At 42.2% G+C, this 24,776-nt stretch overlaps 1 protein-coding gene across 1 annotated transcript in view; it reads right to left on the bottom strand.

The window, feature by feature from the left end:
- Nucleotides 1-7,816, bottom strand: part of PLCXD3 (phosphatidylinositol specific phospholipase C X domain containing 3) — a 90,091-nt gene extending 82,275 nt beyond the window's left edge. Inside the window, exon 1 of the mRNA XM_026714275.2 lies at nt 7,590-7,816. Coding sequence (XP_026570060.1) covers nt 7,590-7,692 — 103 coding nt within the window. The 5' untranslated portion in view covers nt 7,693-7,816. The remainder of the gene's footprint in view (nt 1-7,589) is intronic.
- Nucleotides 7,817-24,776: the final 16,960 nt, after the last annotated feature.

Raw genomic sequence — 24,776 nt, 5'->3', positions numbered from 1 at the left:
ATTAATATATCAATGCTAGGTTTATCATCAGAGTTATTATCCTGGAGTAGCATAAAATGCCGCTAAACTGCTAATAGCAATAGCACTTAGATTTATATACTACTTCACAGTGCTTTACAGCCCTCTCTAAGTGGTTTACAGAAATAAGGAAAAACTTTCTGACAGTGAGAACAATCAACAAATGGAACAGCTCGCCCTTGGAAGTTGTGGGAGCGCCATCAGTTGAGATTTTCACTAAGAGATTGGACTGCCATTTGTCAGAAATGGTGTAGGGTCTCCTGCTTGGGCAGAGGGTTGGACTAGATGACCTACAAGGTCCCTTCCAACTCTGATTATCTGTTATCTGTTGTTATCTGAGTCAGCCTATTGCCCCCAACAATATGAGTCCTCATTTTACCCACCTCAGAAGGATGGCAGGCTAAGTCAGTCTTGAGCCTGGTGAGAATTGAACTACCAAATTGCATGCAGACGGCAGTCAGCAGCAGTAGCCTGCAGTACTGCATTCTGCCCACTGCGCCACCAGTACTAAGTAAAATAAAAAAATGTGTATGTGTAGCCGTATGCCAAGGCAGAGAAGACTATCTAAAAATACTTAATTTTGTTGGGTTTCCACTATGACTGGATTACAATTGTGCCTTTGGTAAATATAGTCTGATCTGTCTTGGTCTGATTTCATCACTAAGATGTAGATTAGACAAAAAAAAAATCCATCACATTTTAAGATTAAAGCTACTTTTATTGAGATTGACTGTAGCAATAGAATCTTTCGATCCTGATTATGTTTCACCTCTTCCCTCTCTTATACTCAGGTGAATTCGGGAGTGGGGAAAGTGTCTGTCTGAGCTGTTGACAGATACTTTATTGTTTGAGCTTAAGCGATGTTTTCTTCCTCATTGCTATGGCAACAGATCTCCCCTCTCTCCCTCAAGGCCATCCTCTACACTCAATGAATGATCACTATATTAAATGTGTTAAAAGGGGGAAAAAGTATAACAAGAAAGCATTAGCAAGATAGCACGATGGTTCACAAGAGTACCCAATTTCCACACAATGTGAGCAGACTACAATTTCTATCATCCCCAGTCAAGGTGGACCCTTAAACTCAGGTAACAATGAGCAGTGAGACTGGCATATTGGCCACGCTAAGCAGGTATGATAAGAAATCTAAAGCAATACACATGGAAGTTCCTAAACTGGCAGAGATCTTTCCATATCTGTGTAACTTGCACAAATACACATAACTGCAGTTATCATCTACTTAAATAAAAATACAGAATGTAAAATTTAAAAATGAGCAAAACAAAATTGAAGCATAGCTCTCACAACAACTCCATGAAGTATGTTGTGCAGAAAGAAACTAAGATGAGGAATTGGATACTTTTCTCAAGTTGCCGCTGATTTACAAGGATCCATCAAACTGAGGGAGAGTGTCAGGTTGGTGTTAAGACTCTGGGCTAGAAACCAGGAGCCTCTGATTTCTAGTCCTGCTTTAGACACAAGATGATCTTGGGCCAGTCCCTCTCTCTCAGCTCTAGAAAGCAAGCAAGGACAAAAAAACTCTAATAATCTTGTCAGAAAAACTGCTGGGTGCTTGTCTCAAAGGTGCTTTTCCAAAAAGCAACTGGACTGTTTATTTTTCCCTGAGGAAAGAGGAGGTAGCAATAGCACTTAGACTTATATACTGCTGTACAATGCTTTTACAGCCCTCACTAAGCGGTTTACAGAGTCAGCATATTTCCCCCAACAATCTGGGTCCTCATTTTACCCATCTTGGAAGGATGGAAGGCTGAGTCAGCCTTGAGACTTGTGAGATTTGAACAGCCAAATTGCAAGCAGCCGGCAGGCAGCAGAAGTAGCCTGCAGTATTGCACTCTAACCACTGCACCACCATAGCTCATATTGTTTTGCTTCTCATCCAAGAAGCTGGATCATCCAAGAAGACGTTTCACTTCTCCTCCAAAATGAAAAGCAAAATGTCATCTTCTTCCTCAGGGAAAAGCAATCCAATTTCCTTTTGAAAAAGCACCTTTAAGACAATTATGACCTGGATGACTGAGACTCTCCACAGACATTCAGGAATTTGTTCAAGTGTTCAGAAATCAATACCAACTCAAACGTACACACACACACACATATACACATACACACAAATAATAATCAAAATATGTCAGACTTTATATCTGTATAGGTAGATGTGTACTCTTGGTCTGCAACAAGAAGTAAACCACTAAGCAATTTTCCAGTCTTATAGAACATATTACCTTCCCTAACTCAACACTTTCTAGATGTTATGAGACATTAACTCCAAGAATTTCCTGCATGGCTAAAAACTGGGAATTTCAGAAGTTAGAGGGCAACACATGCAGGGAAAAAAACTGACAGAAAGGCTTATTTTCACACTACCAAATATTTTCTTGCATAAAAAAAATACTGCTTTCATTAGAAGACTTACCATTTATCTTAAAGGACAGAATAACTCAATCATAAGATACAATAGGGGCTAAAGCTATGCTTAATATCAGATTCAGCATTATATGAACTTTTGTGTATATATCCATGCATTGATTCATTGTTCATGAAAGCAAAACTGGGAATGTAGCCAACTACATTCATCATTTTTATATACTTTCTTACAGGGAATATTCTCTCTAAATTTAAAGTGATCACTATATTAATTGATCAATTAAAATATATGCAGGGGAAAGTTAAAGAGATATTTAATGAAAAAAATCTATACACACACACACACAAAGATCACAATTTAAGTATAGGTTGTCCTAAACTTACAACTGTAATTGAACCTGGCAATTATAATCAAAAGTCATAATGGAAATGGAATCCATGGGAAGTGACCTGATTTTACAACCTTTGCAGTGGCTGTTAAGTGAATGCAGTAGTCATTAAAAAAGCTCATGAACCATTTTTTGTCAGAAACCAGAAGTAAATGTTGATTTTCAGCAAAAATGACAAAAATTGCAGTCATGTGACTGCGGGAGGCAGCCATCAGAACTGGGTCAGAATTGGATCGTAAATACTTTGGGGGAGGTCCAGTCATAAGTTTGGTCAATCACAAAGCAACTGGTCACAAGATGAGGACTGTGTATTGGTTACATACTGGAGTTAGAATGGTTGAGATCCAGACTGTATTTGACCCTCAATGCTTGGAAGTTCTCTTGGTGATTTTGTGCCATCACCCTTTCAGCTGAACCTCTTTCACAGGGTTGCTGTTGCTGACAAAAGTAGCTAAGGGTTTTTGCAAAGCAGTTGGAAAAACCCTGAGATCTACTTCGATAGTCAAACATAAACATCAATAACACAGCTTTTAGAAAGACGCCCTCTGGGGTGCTCTTCAAACATGTTGGGACTATAATTTCCCAAATTCATAGATAGAATAAAGTTTTAAATAATTAACTATGCAGTCATTGGGTCAAGTCTAGTTATCAAGTTTAAATTCAGAAGGTTTCAGATTTAAATCAACCCCAAACTGTATGTTTGTCTTGGTCTGGTGGAAGAGGACTCTTTCAGTACAGTTCCATAAAAGTTTAGTAGGAGTAATCCACTCACATTCATAAGGACTTACTCCCAGGTAAGTACAGGTAGAGTGCATTCTCAGGTCTCCTTCTGCTTTTAATAACCTCAGTTTGACCTCCTCTGGGGACCTCAGAATGCTTGCAAGCCCCGTAAGAAAAAGGGAATTATCTTTTGCTACCCTCAATGAAAGAGAACTAAAAGGTGTTATAGATATTGCCAAGGTCAACTCAAATAAGTGTTTAGGAATGAAATCCCAAGGGGGGCTTTGGAACGAAGTTGCTTTTCTCAGTTACACTTTCAAATCACTTCCATGGTCCAAGAGCCTCTCTGATAAGAAGTGTACTGTGGTCCAACATATTTGGAGGATGAAGTCAGAAAAAGCTGAAGGAAAGAAGGAAATACATGCAACCAGTTCCAGACAATAGCACAATCAGCATTATTATCAGGGGTGGGAGGCCACCAGTTCTGCCCAGCTCTATAGAACCAGTAGCTCTGAAGAGCAGCAGACACCGAAACATTTCCATGTTTGCTACTGTTTGGCCCACCTGCCCACCCGGGCTCTTACCTGTCCTTTACCTTACCTGTCCTGTTTTGTCAACCTCGGCTGCTTTGCACGGCACAGCTGAGGCTGAAAAAGCAGGAAAAAAGAGGCTTTTCAAATGCTCTGCAGTGCTTTTCAGCTGTCCAGGTGGCACAGCTGATGTGTTTTTTATACGCGCACACAGCATGTAAAACATAGTCACTGAACCGGTGTAACACCATAGTAACACTGTTGAATCCTATCCCTTTTGTTATTATTATTTTTGGAGGGGGAAGATTTTTAAACTAACATTTTCTTGCACAGAGAACCTCCTCCCCCAAAGGCTGCAAAGTTATAACAATATTAACTACAATAGTATATCCAATCTCTTCCAGTTATGATACCTCCCCTTATACTTAGGAGCTGAAAGCCAAGTATGGCATGGCTAGTCTAGTAAAAAGAAGGACTGAGGTGACTCGGTAGCAGTGTTCCAATATTTGAGAGGCTGTCACAGAAGGGAGGGGGACAACCTGTTTTCCAAAGCACCTGAAGATTAGACAAGGAATAATGGATAGAAACTGGTCAAGGAGGGATTGTACCTAGAAATAAGGAGAAATTTTCTAACAGTGAGAACAATCAACCAATGGAATAGCTATGGGACCATCATCCCTGGAAGCTTTCAAGAAGAGACTGGACTGCCATCTGTCAGAAACAGGGTCTCTATTGTAGGGTCTCCTGCTTGGGCATGGGGTTGGACTAGATGACCTACAAGGTCCCTTCCAACTCTGTTAATCTGTCACCTAGTAGAACCATCCAAGGAAACAATATGAGTCTTTCTCAGTTCAAGCTATATTTTGCAGTTATCATTAAAAATCAAGAGTAATCTCACATATTATTTCCACCTGTTTCTTGTCCAAAGCAATCTACTTTGAAAGGGCTCCCAATGGGCTCCCGATTTGATAGGAAATCTCTTGTTTTCTGAAAGTGGATCAAATCTAGTCCCTATGCATGGAATAAGCTGTCAATTTCTTCCTTGGGTTTTCAGCTACTGCTTTTCCCAGCCATACCTAGAGACACCAAGGAATAAAACTGGGATATTTAGCATGCAAAGCAGGTACATTACAACCAAGCTATGACATGTCTGGAGTGTGTTCAACAGCAAGATTAAATGCCAACCACCCACAGATGGCCTCATCTTCTATTGTTAAATGGCGTTCATGCTGTACCATAAACTTACTCCTTGCTGTAGTCCTGGCACCTGAATTACTCAGTAGTCAAGAAAGGTTATCTAACTGTAGTGCTTAAGATGTGTTTTTTTTTTTTTTAAAAAACTTATTGTGATGGGAGGGAGGCATAAAAGAGAGAGAAATAATTGTGTTTTGTTTTTAAATTTAACTAGCCAAATAAATATATCTCCAATCAGCAAGCTATCCACTTTCTATGTCAAAGCAATTAACCTATTTGCATGCACTAGATTTCAATTAGCATATATTAGATTTCAATTAGCAATTAACAGAGAATTCCTTTGTACTACAGAATACAAAAGGTTTCTCTCTCACCCTCCCCCTTTCTGTCAAAATGCTTTTTGCAAACAAATTCCTTTCAAAACAGATAATTAGTAAGAGAACATATTAGAATATGTCCTTCCCCAAGAAGCCATCTAATTTTACCTCTGTTTTGTCTTCTTTTTGCCTTTACGAAATACAAGTAGCAAAAATTCATGGACACATTTTAAGTATCATCTGTTTTCATAATTAGGTACAATTTCCTTCTAGCTGTTCTGTATTGTTTGATTGATTACACTAAATAAGTAAGCATTGTTTTTATCCTAAAGTCTTCTAAATTTTAAAAAGACATCCTTTTTCCAGATCATATAGAACACAAGGCTGAAACTTACTTAAGCCCCTCTCATGCACATGCATTCTTTAAATACCTTTTTCATTCTTCAATATTATTACAAATGTTGTACACTGGGCATTTAGATCTAATATACACCTAACATGTAGAGGTTTTCATAAAGGCAGCTTGAAAGGTATACCACAATTATTTATTATTTATGCAGATATAAAGCTGAAGTGGTTGGGATCCAGAGCTGTATACAGTATCTAGATACTCACAGAAAAAAACCCAAGGTGATATAAACCAGGAAATTTTAGAAGGCATTGATGAGCAAGAAAGAGCAATGAAATAAAATCAACAATAAAGTCTCAATTATTCAGATGAACAACCCCAAGAGATCCTTTTCTGCATGTCTGTGTGTGTTAAGAAAATTTACTATTTTTGGAAGCTGACTTTTTTGTGAAGAAAAATGCTCACAACATGATCATGGCAATAATGGCATTCTACCCCATTCTCCAAGAACATGTAAAATTTATAATAATCTATCTCCACAACAATCCTACCAGGTAAGATAAAAATTAGACAAAACTTCTCTCATGACCTTCAAAGGAAAAATAGGATTTTGCTGTTCAAAGCTCCCTATCCCACCATGGTTTTCTCTAACAAGCTTTGTAGAGGTAGCTAATTTTGAAATGACAGTGATGCCTGACCATCTCTTTTGAATACTAGCGTTTTTCCATGTTTTATAGTATGTCAGGAGTAGCACTCTCAAAAGCTTTTGACAACCAGTTGTATTTTAGCACCGAATTGAACTGCTTGTCCCCCTACCTGGTACATACATATACATCCACCTTTTCAACATGCACATCCATTACTCAATGCATTACTGCAGCATCAAGCAAATGTGTGAACCCACCAACTTCATAGTAGAATGGTTAGATTTTCATCTTATAACTTTGCGTATCAGAGGCACAGCATTAACTGTCTGCTGGTTCAAATACACAACTTCCCCAGTGGGGTAAACAGAGAGATGGGGTAGGATAGGGTATGTGAATACTGGTGTGTCCAGTTCGGGGCAAAAACAAAAAACCAACGGTGAGGTTTTGGATATCTAATCTGAATTAGAGTTGCTATCCTCACAGAATAGTAGACAAGTGTAATGAATCAAAAAGAAACCAAAGTGATTTCATCACACACATCACTTTGTGGGACCCTTCCAGGCTGTTATGGATATATCGATCTATGCAGTCCTAAAGTCCGGAAAAGACGCTTGTAAATATATGGTTCCATGAGCCGCAACTTTCTTCCCCTATTCTCGGAATACAAACTGGATCTCGCAGATAGGGGGATATTTCAGCACCATGGATAGCGATATGACCCCTCTTTAAATCTCGTGGCAGAAGCCGAAGATCGAAATGTATGTATGGTACAGACAGATTCTCATTATAAAACGGGGAGATATGTCATGATCCCCAGTCCGCCATCACATTCATTTATCAATCCCCATCAGATAGCAGGCGCTGCATGGAAACAGCGTCCAATGTCACCTTTCCCGAGAAGGCAAAGGAGCTGTTCCCGGCGCGATCAAGACTCAACTGTCTCGCAGCTTCCCACCAATGAAACCAAGCAAAACATACAACAACAACAACAAAACCAAATGCCCCCCTCCCCGTCCTCCCCAACGACCCCCGGTTCCTACCTGGGATGGCCAGGTTTGCCAGCGGCACGCTGTGGATGCTTTCGGGCAAACTTGCCATCCAGTCGGCGAATTTCAACTCAACCTTGCCTTGCGACGAAGCCATGCTCGGTGCCTGCCAAGGAAACCGCTCGTTCGCTCGCTCGCTCGCCTGGCTCAGCCGGTTAGCAGCAGCCGCGGCAGCCCCTCCTCCTCCTGCCGGCTCCTGGAAGCCCAGCCGCTTTGCTCGTCTCCAGCCCTCGCTTTGCTAGAGAGAGTTTTTACGCGCCACGCTGCGCCACGCCCACGGGTGGATGGCGCAGGCACGTGCGGAGTCGACTTATTATGCCAAATCCTCTCGGTGGCCGCTGAAGGGGCTCGGCTAGAAAAGCGCCAGTCCGGGGAGCGCAGCAGCCGCCCCGCCGCCTCCCTTTGCATTACAGAGCGCATCTTCCGTCTACCTAAAACTCCGCCGAGGGCTGAACGCGCACCTAGGGCGCAAAGGGGGCCTCCAGACGAACCCTAACCCTGGATCGCCTCCTGGGGAGGGTCAGGCCAACCCGAGAATCAACAGCAGGTTCTTCTCCCCTTGTGGAGTCACATGGGGAGGGGGGAAAACATACAAGACGGAGGTATTTTTCTCGAGGAATGAAAACGTGCGCGATCTGGAGGAAGCAACAACCTCCTTGATTTTTGCGCCATCGTTTTAGCGCCTTGGCTGGGAGGATCGTTATGCATAGGCGCAAAAAAGGAGCGTTGCCATCCTACTGTCATTCTTTTTTTACCCCCACTCCGACTCAAGCCTGCCCTATCGTTGAAGTGGTTTATGGGGATTGGGTTTACGGAACGCAGCCCTCAAGATTCAACCACACCGTTGGGGTTGCCATCTTGTCAGACCCTGCCTGGGAGAAAGTCCATTGTAACGTTGTAATGCAAACTGCCTCTTAGGCACTTGCCTGCAACAAGTACAAAAGGTATGAAGTTGCATTGTGGCATCACCATATACATTGTGTTGTTATGGTTAGCTTTAAGCAGTGGCTGTGTTCTTTCTTTCCCAGAGATAACTTAGCTTTGGTCCTTGAGGCTCCAGTTTTGACAACTGCCATGGGTCCTTTGGAGACATGCTTTGAAGACAAGGAGGATATTGCTGGTAATGCCCAACATCATGGCTGAAAATCTTATGCAGAGCACCCTTTAAAGAGCACTTGTTCCACCACAACTATATGGGCTACCTGGAGCTTAGTAGGTGAATTTGAAAGGTCTAGTAACAATATTTAAACAGCATTAATGTTTAGTTTGTCAAAGAGCATATCCACAGAACATTTAGATCTGCAGAGATGCATCTTCACAGCGCCTCACGCACACACACACACACACACACACATTGGAGAGTGTTGAGGGTTTTCTCTGTTGTGATAGTCATTATTTGAAATGGTCTTCTTTTACATCTCAGACTTCACACTCTTATGTTTTAAGGGATGTCTAATATTTCTTCTTCATTACTATGAAGTTTACTAGTTTATTACTATTATTGTTGTACTATTTATTATTAATATGCCAGTTTGGTGTAGTGGTTAAAGCATCAGGCTAGAAACCCAGGAGATTGTGAGTCCTAGTCCCACCTTAGGCCTGAAAGCTGGCTGAGTGACTTTGAGCCAGTCACTCTCTTTCAGTCCAACTCACCTCACAGGGTTGTTGTGAGGAAAACAGGAAGAGAAAGGGGTATTAAGTATGTTAGCTGCCTTGAGTTGTCAAAATAATAAAGGTGGAAAAATAAATAAAAACATGGTTTACAGTACCTTTTCTGACAAATACATTAATTATTTTACTTGGTTTTATTATTGTTTTTGTGGATTGTAATCTTTCTCAAATAAATATACCCACAATACAAATCTGTACTATGGTCACAACTGCTATTATTGCTGATAGGAAAAAGGGCTAGAGAAGACAAGTGGGTTGCACAAAAGATTAAAAGAACAGGAAGTGAGGTTTTGTTTTGAGATATACCATACTATTGGCCTATCAACAAAGGCAGTTGTATTATGTTTAGTGAGTCAATGGTTAAAATATGTGAGTTTTGTAGTTTGCAAATCAATACAATTTCCATAACTGACTGATATAATGCTGCAATTGATCCCAAATATTCTTTCCACCATACCAATCATTGACCAAAGGTGAGCAAACAAGCAAAAGGGATGGCTCTGTTTTGCTAATACATCTAGATAGCTCAGCTTCATTCTTTCCATTACATCACCCAAGAGAACATGCAAAGAATTAAAGCAGAGATCCTCCACCTTTGTGGACTGATAGGAAGATTTGGCATCTTGAAAGTAGGACATAAGAGGGTCAGCCATCTTTATCCATGCTGAGTGATAAAAACCCTGTAGCATTCAGATCCAAAGCAGAAAAGCTGCTTTAGATCTTGTATGAGCATGCCAACTGTTTTTGTTGTTGTTTTGAAGCGGGACCAGAACAAGGATCCATTTTATATAAGTTAGCTAAGATGCTTGGCATACTATAAGTACCCGACATATAAATCATAAGGGCAGAAGGCAGTTCTGTCTGTACTAAGTTGAATCTTAAGAAATCCATTTAGAGGAAGTAACAATGTAACTAACGCTGAAAACAAGGAAGGTCATGGAAGAACATCTGTAGGTGTAAGATAACGGTAAAAGACGACATATACTTACATACATCCTGTCTTCTTAGCCACATCCTCTTTGTTATGTTCTGTTCTCAGAAAAACATGTTTTTGTGTGATTTCAATATTATCAAGTAAGCATAAAAACCATATTTGGTAAATAGGTCATAGATGAACGCCCAGGCTTGGGCTGGAGTCATCATAAGGTATAAAGGAACTACCCCCAGTAAGTAGAAGGGGGTTCAGAATTTGTCATGTTAATACTCTGAACGCTATGCGCAAATAAACCTGTATTCTTCCAGCTCTCGTGGTCTCCTGTTCTGCTTTGAAAGCGCGATTTGCTGCTACAGTTTGGTTTATTTGTTTTTGGCACCTTCAAGTCAGTCTTGAGTTTTGGCAACTGCCTGGATTTGGTCTTGAAGTTTCCTTGGCAAGATTTTATTTTATTTTTTTAAATAAAGTTTTATTTGGGTTTTCACACATACAAAATACAAGTAAAACATCTTTTTTGAAAATAGCATGGTCCCGGGTTGAACTTCTTTATACAGACACAAAACTCAATTTCATGCTCCTTTTTGTATTCTATTCCATATCTTATACTATTTTACATTTTCTATATAGTTTTTCCCCTCTTTTAATTTTCTCAATTTTATTTTGATTATCTCATCTCAATTCAAATCATTATATTTATACTTTTGTCTGTTCTGTTTCAATTTCATATTATCTTTTCTCATTAAACGAATTTTCTCCTGTAGTTACTAATTGGAGTATGACACCTTTATATCTTTTAATTACATACATTCAACTCCTATTTAAACTTCAATATATACCTTAAGTTTATGACCTTCAATATAATACATAATACATAACTTCCAATTGAATTCTGCTTGGCACATTCTTATAATACACACTATATTGAAAGATTGTAAATATATGTAATTATGAACCCTCATTCCATTCCAGTTTGGTTTTATCATTAATAATCATTAAAACCATAACATCTTTAACACTTCTTTTCAATTAAATATCATACTTCCTTAAAAACACATATAATCTCCATAATTAATTTTTCCCTTATTTCTCTTCACATATGTTTTATAAATCATTAAATATACCTTTTGTTACATTTATTTATTGACAAGCATTCCACTGAATTATGATAGCTATTTTATCAGACATTTTAATCATACATTGTTTCATATTTTCTAAAATTATTTCTGCTTTTAATATAAGCATACTATCTTATGTACCTTTGCAGAATCCCTTTTTCCATTAAGTTTTCACCCATTATCTCTAAATAGTCCCTGTTTCTCTATATTTTGCTTTTGTCCTTTATAACTTCTTTTCCTTTCTTTCTTCCCTCTCATCTTCTCCCTCCCCTTTTTACCCCCTTGTCTCTCTAGTTCTAATTCTCTCTTCTGCATTTCCCTCTTCTGTTGCTTTCTCATTTTATAGTTATTTTCCACTCTATTTTGGTGGGGGGGGGTTGTTTCCCAAACTTAAACTTTCCATTCTCTTTCCCCCCTTTCCTTTTTTCCCCCACCTAAGATTACTTGTTCATTAAAGATGGCTTCTTCTTTGTCACAATCTTCTTGTTCTGCAGGCATTTCTTGTTGTTTCTCATAGTTCCAAATCTCCATTTCTAAGAACTGAAATACGAAGCCAAAAGAACCTCTCCCTTCTTGTGCATCTTCTTTGTACTTTTTAAGTTCCATTTTCAGTTCTTCTAAAAGTGGAGCCATTTTAAAAAGTTTTAAACAACCACCCTATTGATTTTAGTCATTCAAAACAATAACCAAGAATCCAGAAATCATCAAGTAATCCAGATAGTCCCGAGTTATATCTTCTTATTTCTTTTTTGACTTTCTCTTCCTGGTGTTTTTGTTGCAATATTTCAGTTAGAATATATCTTTTGGAAGTCTTGTTGAGATTTTGCTGTAAGTTCTTTTTTAATTCCAGGCAGTCTCCTCCCTTCCAGATCCTACCCTTTTATTCTTTTTCTCCTTTCCTGTTTTCAAAAGCTTTTAATTATCCAGAAATCTTTATTATCCCTTTGACTTTTTATTTTCAGCATTAAATGCCTATTGATGTCAAAGTGGATTGTTTTCCAATTTCTTGCTTAAGTCTCTTAGCTGTCAGTATAGGAAAAGGAGAAAACCAAATATTTTCCCTTTTCTCTCTCCTTCGCAGCTTAAAAATCTTCTTAGGGAACAATGTTATTGTTTTTTAACAGTTTCAATTCCAGGGTACCTTATTTGTTGCTTTTGCTGTTTGACCCAGTCAACCAAAACTTTCTCTTCTTATCTTCCTCCTGCACATTCTTTTCCGGTCGAGTTCTTCTTTGTGGTGGCCATTTCTGACCACCGCTGCAACCGCCTTCAGGAAAGGGAGTAATGGCCAGCAGGGGAGGAGAGATGCGGCTCTCCTCAACCCTGCAGGCAGTCTCCCCCTTCTTCACCACCTCTATGGGGTAGCTTAGCCCTGAAACCAGCTGGCTCGGGGCGCTCCTGCGGCGAGCACGGATCGAAGCCTCACAGAGACGAAGTTTTGGTCTGTCGCTGAAGGAGCTCAAACCGGAAGTCCTTCTTGGCAAGATTTTAGAAGTGGATTGCTATTGCCTCCTTCCTAGGGCTGAGAGAGAGTGATTGCCCCAAGGTGGCTTTGTGCCAAGGTGGCTTCAGGCAGGATTGGAAAATAATGGTATCCCAGATTCCAGCCCAATCTCTAGCCCAAACTGGCTGTACCTGTCAATTATTCCTTAAAGATAAGTACAGTGTTGTCTCTTTGCTGGACTGCATCACAATTTTGTACAACTCTGGGATGCGATGGCTCAATGGCTAAGACGCTGAGTTTGTCAATCAAAAATGTCAGCAGTTCGGTGGTTCGAATCCCTAGTGCCATGTAACAGAGTGAGCTCCCGTTACTTGTCCCAGCTTTTGCCAACCAAGCAATTCAAAAGGATGTAAAAATGCAAGTAGAAAAATAGGGATCATTTTGGTGGGAAGGTAACAGTGTTCTGTGTGCCTTTGGCATTTAGTCATGCTGGCCACATGACCACAGAGATGTCTTCTGGCTCTTTGGCTTTGTAACAGAGATAAGCACCACCCCCAAAAGCCGGAAATGACTAGCCCGTATGTGTGAGGGGAAGCTTTACCATTTTAGAAGAAGGCAAAGGGATTCTTATCATCTTAGTTTCCCAGATTGCTGTTTCCCAGTTCTACTTCCTTTTGTCATTTTTTTGTAGACAAGTGAGATCTCTTCCAAAGAAAGCACTGGAGTTTTGTGCCATTTCATTTTCCAAGAATTCTGTGGAAATTGTGGTGTATTTGGGACCCAGAAGTATCCTTGGAATACAGTTTATGATACAGGCTAGTCTCCCGTTTTTGTTCCTTTCCTTTCGTTTTCTCATTCAAAACACTATTTAAAAATGAAATAAGCTGAAGTCTTACAAGTTCGGAGATAAGTGTCGGTGAACATATGGGTGCTATGCTGGAAATGAAGGAGCAGATGAGCAGAGGAAATGACAAGCATTATTTGCCTGCAAAGAAGATTGGAGTCAATGACTTTGTCTCCTTTTCTCTTTTTGAAGGCAATGATGCAAATGAAAAAGAAGTTATCTTCCAACTTCTATTTCTTGCTCATCCTTCCTAGGCATTATGGCCAAATGGACAGCGCTCTGAAGAGAAAGAATTACCATCTCAACATGCTTGCCAGCCTATTCTGCAGCATCTCAGCTGAGCATGGAAGAAATAGACTTCAATCTCTCTTACTCATCATCGGATTCTGCTTAGAGGAACATTTTTTCCATGATAGTACAGTAAAAGAAAAGAGCAATGGGCCCTGTGCTATGCAGCAACATGAAATTTAATGTGAAGAAAACCAAGGTTTTACACCTAGGCAGGAAAAACCAAAGGTACAAGTACAGGTTAGGTGAAACCTGGCTCAAAAACAGTGACTGTGAGAGGGATCTTGGAATCTTAGTGGACAATTATTAAACATGAGCCAGCAATAAACATGAAGCGGCAGCCAAAAAAGTGAATGCCATCCTTGGTTGTATAAACAAAGGTATAGATTCAAAATCATGTGAAGTATTAATACTAATTTTTAAATGCTTAGTAAGACCACACCTGGAATACTGCATCCAGTTTTGGTCACCACATTACAAAAAAGATGTTGATCCTTTGGAAAAAGTGCAAAGAAGAGCAGCTAATAAGGGTCTGGAGACAAAAACATATGATGAAAAATTGCAGGAATTGGGTATGGCCATTCTAGAGAAAAGAAGGACTAGGGTGGACATTAGCAGTATTCCAGTAGTTGTGGGGCTGCCACAACTTATTTTTCAGAGCACCAGAAGGCAAGACAAAAAAACAAAGGATGGAATCTTATCAAGGAGAGAAGCAACCTGGAATTAAGGAGAAACTTCCGAACTGTGAGGGCAATTATCCAGTGGAACAGCTGGCCTTCAGAAGTTGGGGTGCTCCATCACTGAAGGCTTTTAAGAAGAGACTGGACAGCCACTTGTCTGAAATGGTATAGGGTCTCCTGCCTGAGCAGAGGATTAGACGAGAAGAGGTCCCTTCCAGCTCTATTTTGATCGATAGAGAAACTTTTATGCAATGGCTCCCCAGACAGCAAAGTGGGAAAGTGATGCTGCTGACTTAATGCTTAATGACCAAAGTCACAATGGACTCAAAAAAAAAAGTTACTTTCAAACCATCCTTGAAACTAAATCATGGTCACAGGATCACATTTCAGGCACTTGGAAACTGGCTCACGTTTATGTGGTCACATTTTGCAACTTTTGTGCTGTTTCCCAGCAAAAAGACAACAACAACCACCCATTGCATTCAGACTTACAAACATGTGGTTTTATTAACAACTCCTATGACTGTTGTTAATGTCTTACAACCAGAAGGCTGATCTGGTAGGTTGCACATTTCCCCCTCTCTACAATTCAAAGTGACAGAAACTTAACAAGAGCATGTAGCGAGAAAAACTGACCGACAGGAAGCAGTGTCCTGCTTCTTCTTCACCCTCTGCAAGTACATGATTCACATTTTTATCTCCTTTCCTTGACTAAAACATTTATTTTCCATGGGTCTCTATAACATGCCTCTTATTAGTTTGATGATGTTCTTATGGTTGTCAGCATATTCTTCCCCTCTCAGTTTAATTCTCTCTTTTTTCTGTCTCTGACCTAATTCTGTTCAAACACTACAGACTCTTAGCTGCAAATACAGTTAAGTAATTCGGGTTTTCTTATTACTTTTGCATCTTAACCAAAGTTTAATTTTCTTTCATGCAAACACCAATCTCAATAATATTTTCTCCTAGAAACTATAGTCCTAACTTCAGTACTTCTCTCTAAATACATTCTTGTTTGAACAAAAGCATCTACATTACTGAGAGTATCATTAAAAAACATAGTAACAACCAGATGATGACACAGGTGTAATAGCAATAGCACTTAGACTTATATACCGCTTCACAGTGCTATACAGCCCTCTTTAAGCAGTTTACAGAGTCAGCAAATTGCCCCCAACAATCTGGGTCCTCATTTTACCCACCTCGGAAGGATGTCATCATACGTGAGGTCATTTCTCCCATCCCACATCTGACACCAGTGCACCACCTCAGAGTAAAGCATCCTTGGATACAAACTCTGGTGAAGAACAAAATCTAGTTAATAAATGGTAGCCTATCAAGTGTGCCAACAATGCAACTCAAGGTTCCCTGTTGGTTTGTTTAGTGGTTGATTAGATATTATTTTAAAAACGATACCTAGTTTTGGGATATCAATAAGCAAGGAATCGTCTCAAATGGGGCTGAATGCTGGTTTTACTTCTTCCAATCATTCAGAAAGAGGACAGGAACTTGGGAAATGCATGAAAGCCAGGCTCCATGAATGTTATTTTCTGATAATAATAATAATAATACAAAGGCTTTCATTTATTCATTGGATTCATATCTTTTTTTCAGGAGCTTATGACAGCATAATACTCTCCTCCAACTGTATCCATACAGCAACATGCAATAGTGACATAGGCTAAGAATTTCTGTCTGAATTCAAACATACTACCAGGTCAGGGTTTTTTTAACCCATAGTATGTGAAGCCATATTGGCTGTTTCACATTAGTTTATAATGAGCAATTTTACTTATTACTAAGTCAAAAGCAAACTTGCCACACTGTGACATAAAATTATGAGTTATTTTTCCTCTTATCATATAGAAAATGAAGGACACAAATGTTGTTCTCTGTTATTCACATTACATAGATAAGCTCTCTCGCTGCAACAGTACAATCAGAAAGCTATAAAACCCAGCAGTATACATTGCACTTCAGAGTTAATAAACAATAGCATATTGGTATATTTGCTACTGGCTATTGCATAAAATAAGTATAGAATATAGACACAACAATGCGCCGTGCTGGTGGAAACAATTGCAATTGTTCGATATTTTACAACAATCCTTGAAGTCATTGTTGACTTTGAATGTTTAAGTTTCTGCAGTATTTATTTAAATATTTAAATAAATGGGGCATAACTGAATTGTTTTGAAAGGAAAATAAAAAGGGCTGTGGAAAAAATGTGTCCAACAAATTCAATTCTTCCTATGCAGCACAGACAAAATGCTTGTACAAGGGATGCCATTGCACATTATAGCTTGCCAAAAAAAAATCTCAACTATGTTTTGGCCACAAGATGTTGGTGAGATGAGGACTAAATTTCCCAAATGTGTTGATTTAAGGAGGAAAGACTGAAGTTTAGCTCTCAGAGACCATTGGTAAAAGACTGCCTACCTATTCTCCACTGACCAGATATGGCCATTGAAAAGGAGTGATTATTTTTCTTAGGATATGAATTCTCTTGGCTCATACTCTGAACCAGTAACTTGCTTAGGGAAGCAAGGCATTCTGGAACACGAACATGGCTCACATCTAAAAAGAGGGAGACTCTACATGGCATACCTTTCAGTCCCTGAACAACCACAGCATGAGGCTTATATTAGAGGAGAATTCATGTCACTCAACTTCTGGCATTTTTTTTTAGTTCCCTGAGCCCTGGACTGAGGCTCACAGTGGCAGAGACTCCATATAGATTTATCTAATTCTTACACCATTTGAATTAGAACAGAATACCATTCTTCCCATGGCTTTTCTCCATCACCACTATGACCTTACTATGTTCAGGCATGAATGTGATATTTATGCTGGGCACAAACTCTGATCAATCTGGGTCATAAAAAGGATACAATGCCTCTGAGACAACATGCAGGCATAGCACCCACATGTGAAGCGTGGACATGGTGTTCTGTACTTCCCCAAGCATCATGACACTGCCTGATTGTTTAGAAGATAATCTTTATGTAAAATTCCCAGCTAGACATCACGTAGATTCGCTGTGTTTGTCCATGGGCTTCCAGTAATATGGTCTCAAGTTCAGACATCAGTGATGTACAAGCAAAGTACTGGAATATATTGGTTTTGTTGGTTTAGGATCAGTGTATGCTTTGTTTGTGTGCACATCGTACATCTTCATGGTCCCTACTGATGTTGAAATTGAGGATTTTTTTATATAGGCAGCAAGTATTTTCATCTTCAGAGGAACCATCTTCAATAGGTCAAAAAAACATGCTGTAAATGCATGTTACATTTAAACTTAGCAAACTATCATCAATGCGTTTACTTGTGCTTTTTGATTAATGGAAATTTCAAAATATATTTCAATTGTATTTTTAAAAAATCGATACTAGTTCTCTCTCTGTCTCTTTCTCTTTCTCTGTCTCTGTCTCTCTCTCTCTCTCTCCCTCCCTCTCTCTCTGTCTCTCTCTCTCTCTCTTTCCCTCCCTCTCTCTCTGTCTCTCTGTCTCTGTCTCTCTCTCTGTATAAAGTATGAACATGCAGTTGGTTCCTGTTGATGTATATCCAGTTAATGTGCCATCTTCACACTCATGTGCCACTTTGTACTTCAAAGCAGAGGTAGGTATTCAGCAGGTTCTGACCAGTTCTGGAGAACTGGTAGTGGAAATTTTGAGTAGTTCAGAGAACTAGCAAATTCTACCTCTGACTTGAGATTTTACAGTATCCTTTCTCTGCCATGCCCGCCAAGCCATGCCCACAGAACCGGTAGTAAAAAAAATTGAATCCCACCACTGCTTCAAAGACACCATAATTAGAACATAGATCAGATCTGAGCTACCAAAGCCCTAACAAACCCCAGTTTGCACAAAGAGACAGAGTTTTCTATATCTCTTTAACAGCACCTAATGACTGTCCATGTTCTTATCATCCAAGCAGTTTCTTCTGAACCCCACTGTTCCTTCTAGTTGAAATACCTAAAACCATTTTGGATTTTTCTTTGGCCAAATCACAACTTTTCTGAATCATTTTGGCAGAATTTGCAAATCACAAGGTCTCCATTTGGTTTCCTGTATATCTCTATGTTTGAATAACACAAAATCAGAAAAGAAGGAAAACATTCAAAGAAGTTTTAACCTACGCATGGAAGTCATTTCATATGCACTTTTCCCCAATCCATTTTGCATCCTCTTCATTTAGACTGAGATTTAGTCCATGGCCAACACTTTTGCATTTCATCAATAGAGGGCAACATATATCCACCCTGTTTTGCTCACATTGGTCTTCCTCTGAGACCAAACTAGGCCTCTTATACCAGAAAGAACCAGCTCCTGGCAGATATCCTGCATCCCCATAATTATGAGTAAGAGGTGAAAGCTTAGTGATGCTTTGAAAAAAATGTTGATGGAATAGAATAGAATAGAATAGAATAGAATAGAATAGAATAGAATAGAATAGAATTCTTTATTGGCCAAGTGTGATTGGACACATAAGGAATTTGTCTTTGTTGCATATGCTCTCAGTATACATAAAAAGAAAAAAATACATTCATCAAGAATTATAAGATACAACACTTAGTGATAGTCATAGGTTACTAAATGAGCAATCAAATCATACTAGGAAACAAATAAAACAATATACATCACAAAGATACAAGCAACAAGGTTATAGTCGTAAGTGGAAGGTGTTATGTCCCTGGAACTCTAAGGAGTTCCCACTCAGGTCCGTTCGCGTTGCGGGGGCGGCTGCCCCCTCGCTCATTGGTTGGTTCTCCCCAGCAGCCAGCTATAAAAGCAGGCTGCGGGGTCCAACCAGTCGCTGATCGCTGCGAGCCAGTTCCAGGCTTGGCTAGCACGTTCAGTCCTTTATTATCACAATAAAGTATTTGTTGCACTCATGCTCTGGTTCAGCCTCTCATTACCCAAACTTAACACTGGTGACGAGGATGGGATGGCTACCAGAAGCACAATGCAACCGCTGAATCACTAGCCGCCGATCCGTAGCCAGAGAGAACGATCGGCAGGCGATAAGAGCAAAACGCTGATCCGCAGCCAGAGAGAGCGGTCAGCAAGCAACGAGAACGAACGCTGATCCGCAGCCAGAGAAAGCGGTCAGCAAGCAACGAAAGTGAGAAGCGTCTGTAGCCGCTTGTTAGCCTAGCTACAGGGAAAGTGAAGCGCTGCGAGCCGCAGCCGCTCGTTTCTTTAGGCGCGAAATTCAAACGGCTGTCATTTGAATTTCTGCCCTAAAAGTACAGCGCGGTGCTGTAATTCAAAGTCACTGATGCCCACGCAGGCGCGAATTTCAAAACGCTGCCAACAGCCGGCAGCCTAACCTCGTGTTTAGCCCAGAGAGAGAGAGAGGGTTGTGAAAAGCCTCTCCAGAGCTGAAATCACTTGCCTGCCACAGGCACTAGAAACCTTCTGCTGCTGCCCCAGAGAGATTTTTTCAACAGATTGTACAACTGATTTCCTCACTATGAATTCCAATCCAGTCTTCCCAGCGTTCAAGCCGGATGAGGAGAAGTGGGAGTCATACAAGAACCGCTTTAACCATTACATCGACGCAATTGGGCTGGCTGATGCAGGGGAGCACCGGAAAAAATCATATTTCCTGATCTACTGTGGAGCCATCGTCTTTGACACTGCCACAGCACTCGTGGCTCCACGTGAGTTAAAAAACGTTCCATGGTCAGAACTGTTAGAAATCCTTACTAACCACTATTCTCCCAGACCTTCACAGATTGCCAGGCGATTCACCTTCCATATGAGGAAACAATCAGACAAAGAGACCATCAACCAGTACATGGCCGCCCTCAGGACCGCAGCACTCCATTGTGGGTTTGGAACCTACCTGGAGGACATGCTCCTCGATCAGCTAGTCTGCGGAGTCAAGGATCTCCACCTCCAAAGGCGCCTACTCGCTAAGAAGGACCTCAACCTCGCACAAGCCGTCGAGGAGGCCCTGGCAGCAGAACTGGCAGCACACTCAGCCACCGAAATCCATGGTCCTACTTCCAAGCTAACGACAGTTCCAGTCCACTCCGAGGAGGTGGTCATAGAGGAAGGCCCCAGTGATGAAACCGACATCCACCGCCTCACCAACGCCAGGCAACCGCAGGTAGGAGCCAAGCAAGAAAGCATCAGTCCACCCAAGCACATCACCCTGTGCCTATCCTGTGGTGGATCTCATCCGAGGGCCACCTGCAAATTCAAAGGAGCCACCTGCAACATCTGCCACAAAAAGGGGCACATCGCGAGAGTCTGTCAAGCCTCTCACAACTCGGCACAAAGGCACCCTTCCTTCTCACATTCTGGACCTCAGAGGCAAGTATTGAACTGTCGCACTCACCACCATGCCAAGCACACTTGCCATACCATTAGTAAAATCTCTCTCTCCGTTTTGTTAGAAGGTAAACCTTGTCGCATGGAGGTTGACACAGGGTCAGCGCTCTCAATTATCTCGTGGAGCACCCTCAAGAGGCTACAGCCCAGTCTATCAACAAGCCGGCTCCAGAAGTGCCAGTTTAGCCTGAAGGACTACCAGGGGAAGGACATTCCTGTAATCGGCAGAGGCAAGTTCCTTGTCAATTTTAAAACTTTCAAAGGTCACCTACCTCTAGTGGTAGTTAACGGCAACCTCCCCACACTCTTGGGGCTTGATTGGTTTCCCCATCTCGGCCTAGGGCTAACAGGAGTCCATGCTGTCTCAACCTCTGACACTGACTCCTTATTCGCTGATTACTCAGATGTATTCAGCGATGAGCTGGGGTGTTATAACGGTACCCCTATCTCATTCTCAGTCGACCCCCAGGCAGTCCCAATCAGGCTAAAACCGCGTAGAGTCCCATTCGCTATTCGGCCTAAATTAGATGCGGAATTGGATAAATTATTAAAACAAGGGGTCATTGAGCCAACAGATTTCGCCAAGTGGGAGACGCCCATTGTCACACCCTCAAAAAGACGGTAGCCTGAGAATTTGCTCGGACTACAAGACCACAATTAATAAGTTTTTACAAGTTAGCGCTTACCCAGTGCCCGTCATTCAGCATTTATTACACACTTTTGAACCAGGCAGCATTTTTGCCAAATTGGACATGTCTCAAAGCGTATCAACAGTTCCCTGTTGACAACCAAACAGCGGAACTCCAGACCATTGTCACCCACAGGGGTGCTTTCCGGTGCAAGCGTCTCCAATTTGGCGTAAGTGTTGCCCCAGGCATTTTTCAATCCCTCATGGAGCGGATTTTGCAGGGCCTCCCTGGTGTAGTACCCTACTTCGACGACATCTTAGTCTCGGCCAGGGACAGACCCCAACTCTTCCAGAGAGTTCGAGCAGTGTTAGAGAGGTTCAGACAGCATGGCCTCAAATTAAAAAAAGAAAAATGTGCCATTGCCACTAGACAGGTGGACTTTCTGGGTTATAAAATTGACGCCTCAGGCATTCACCCCCTGGAGTCCAAGGTTAAGGCAATTCACGAGGCACCCACTCCAACCTCCAAAACAGAACTGCAGGCCTTCTTGGGGCTATTGAATTTTTACGCATCCTTCCTGCCCCATAAAGCATCAGTGGCAGAACCCCTGCACAGACTGTTGGATAAAAATCGCCTTGGCACTGGGGTCACAAAGAAGACTCCGCTTTTGCGTCGTCAAATCACTACTCACGTCAGAGGCGGTCCTTAATCAGTTCGACCCCAACCTTCCATTAGTGCTAGCAGCAGACGCATCCCCTTTTGGAATTGGGGCAGTGTTAAGCCACAGGCTCCCCAATGGCTCCGAGGCTCCCATCGCTTTTTTTTCCAGGACGCTCTCTGCGACAGAGCGAAATTATAGCCAAATCGATAAGGAAGCTCTAGCAGCTGTCGCAGCAGTGAAGAAATTTCACGAATTTCTCTTTGGCCACTTTTTCGAGCTGGTCACGGATCATAAGCCTCTCCTGGGTCTACTAGCAGGTGACAAACAGACCCCTCAAGTCCTGTCTCCTAGAATGACGAGATGGACCCTTTTCCTAGCGGCATACTCGTATAGACTCATACACCGCCCAGGTAAAACATTGTCCCACGCAGACGCCCTCAGCCGCTGCCCTCTACCGGCTTCAGCTGAAGACCCTGCTCCGGTCCATGCTATCTTTGAGGTCACCCAATTGGACCTCCCCATCACTGCCCTTGACATTGCGGCCAAATCCAAGACGGACACAACGATCGCCCAGGTACTGGACTGGGTGAGGAGGGGGTGGCCGGGCGGTGATGTTGAAAACAAATTTACACCTTTCAAGACCCGCCTACAGGAATTATCCAGTTTGCAGGGCTGTTTGCTGTGGGGCACTCGAGTGGTCATCCCGACCTCACTGCGTACCCGAGTTCTGGAGGCGTTGCACGAGGGGCACCCTGGCATCGTCAGAATGAAGGCATTAGCACGCAGCTACATATGGTGGCCGGGCCTCGACGAAGACATCATCAGATGGGTAAGCTCCTGCCATCCCTGCCAGGAATCCCATCCAGCCCCTCCAATTGCCACCCCCACTAAGTGGGAAAGCGCCAGCGCCCCGTGGTCCAGAATTCACATCGACCTAGCCGGCCCGTTGCACGGAAAAATGTTCCTGGTGGTCGTGGACTCCTACTCTAAGTGGATTGACGTGGCACAACTATCCACAACCACCACACTAGCGATTGCCAAGGTATTAACTCGTCTGTTTGTAACACACGGGCTTCCAGACTCCATTGTTTCCGACAATGGCCCCCAGTTCGCATCAGCTGAGTTCAGCTGTTTCGCTGCCAACCTGGGCATCCGCCACATCTTCACGGCCCCATTTCATCCTGCCAGTAATGGATTGGCTGAAAGAGCTGTTAGGACCACTAAAGAAGCTCTAGCTAGGTTCAGCAAGGATGACTGGCACCACAAACTCTCCCGTTTCCTGATGAGCCAGCACTCAACTCCGTGCACAGTCACTAATAAGTCCCCAGCTGAGCTCCTGATGGGCAGACGCCTGCGGACTGTATTGGACAGGCTTCACCCACATTACTGCCCTGACTCTCCCCTCGCTTCCACATCGGGGGTTAGGCATTTTGTCTTACAGGAAACCGTATTCGCGAGGAACTTCGCTGGAGACCCTCTGTGGATCCCGGGTGAGATCGTGGCCATCACCGGACCCAGGTCATATCGGGTCAGACTGGAGGACGGCCGAGTCTGGAGAAGGCACCTGGACCAGCTGCGAAGGCGTCACAGCACTCTCGTCAGCAGTGACTCAGAATTACAGACCGGGCGAGGCCACAGCATCAACCCCACATCAGCACCAATTCCGTGACCTGCTTACACCAGCAGCCGATCCAGGAATCGAACACGGACAGCGACGTCCAGATGGCTGACCAGTCCGAACCAGTCAATGGGAGCACGTCCCCAGTGACCAGCCCTACGAGTCCCGAGCCAACCCGAACCGAGGGACGCATTCGTGACTCCCTACCGATCCTGCCTTCCCCTACAGACTCTGAACTGACAGACAACTCACCAGAGTTGCGCCGTTCTGGGCGCCAGCATAAACCTCCTGCCTACCTCAAAGACTATGCGTGTTCGCATCTGGGGGAAAGGGGTGTTATGTCCCTGGAACTCTAAGGAGTTCCCACCCAGGTCCGTTCGCGTTGCGGGGGTGGCTGCCCCCTCGCTCATTGGTTGGTTCTCCCCAGCAGCCAGCTATAAAAGCAGGCTGCGGGGTCCAACCAGTCGCTGATCGCTGCGAGCCAGTTCCAGGCTTGGCTAGCACGTTCAGTCCTTTATTATCACAATAAAGTATTTGTTGCACTCATGCTCTGGTTCAGCCTCTCATTACCCAAACTTAACAGAAGGAGATAGGTAATAGGAAGGATGAGAAGAATAATAGTAATATAGTCTTTGTAAATAGTTTGACAGTGTTGTGGGACTTAGTCGTTTAGCAGAGTGATGGCATTTGGGGGAAAACTGTCCTTGTGTTTGGTTGTTCTGGTGTGCAGTGCTCTATAGCATCGTTAATTGGGGGAGTAAAGTTAATTGGGGAATAATCGGGGGAGGGAGTAAACTCAGAAACATGAGTTGAAAGTTACCTAAGCTAAGTTCTTAACATTTAGCAGCCCAGAATCTAAACAAACAACAAGGTTAGGCCTAATTACTGTGTGAATGGGAAACCATTTGAGAACACCAGGGTTATAAACTGGACTTTGAAACCAGAGCGGGGGGTGT

This window comes from Pseudonaja textilis, chromosome 2 (assembly GCF_049901715.1).
Source record: "Pseudonaja textilis isolate UNSWEBS1 chromosome 2, rPseTex1.2, whole genome shotgun sequence".
NCBI classification, from domain to species: Eukaryota; Metazoa; Chordata; class Lepidosauria; order Squamata; family Elapidae; genus Pseudonaja; species Pseudonaja textilis.
This window is presented reverse-complemented; position numbering and strand designations above follow the sequence as displayed.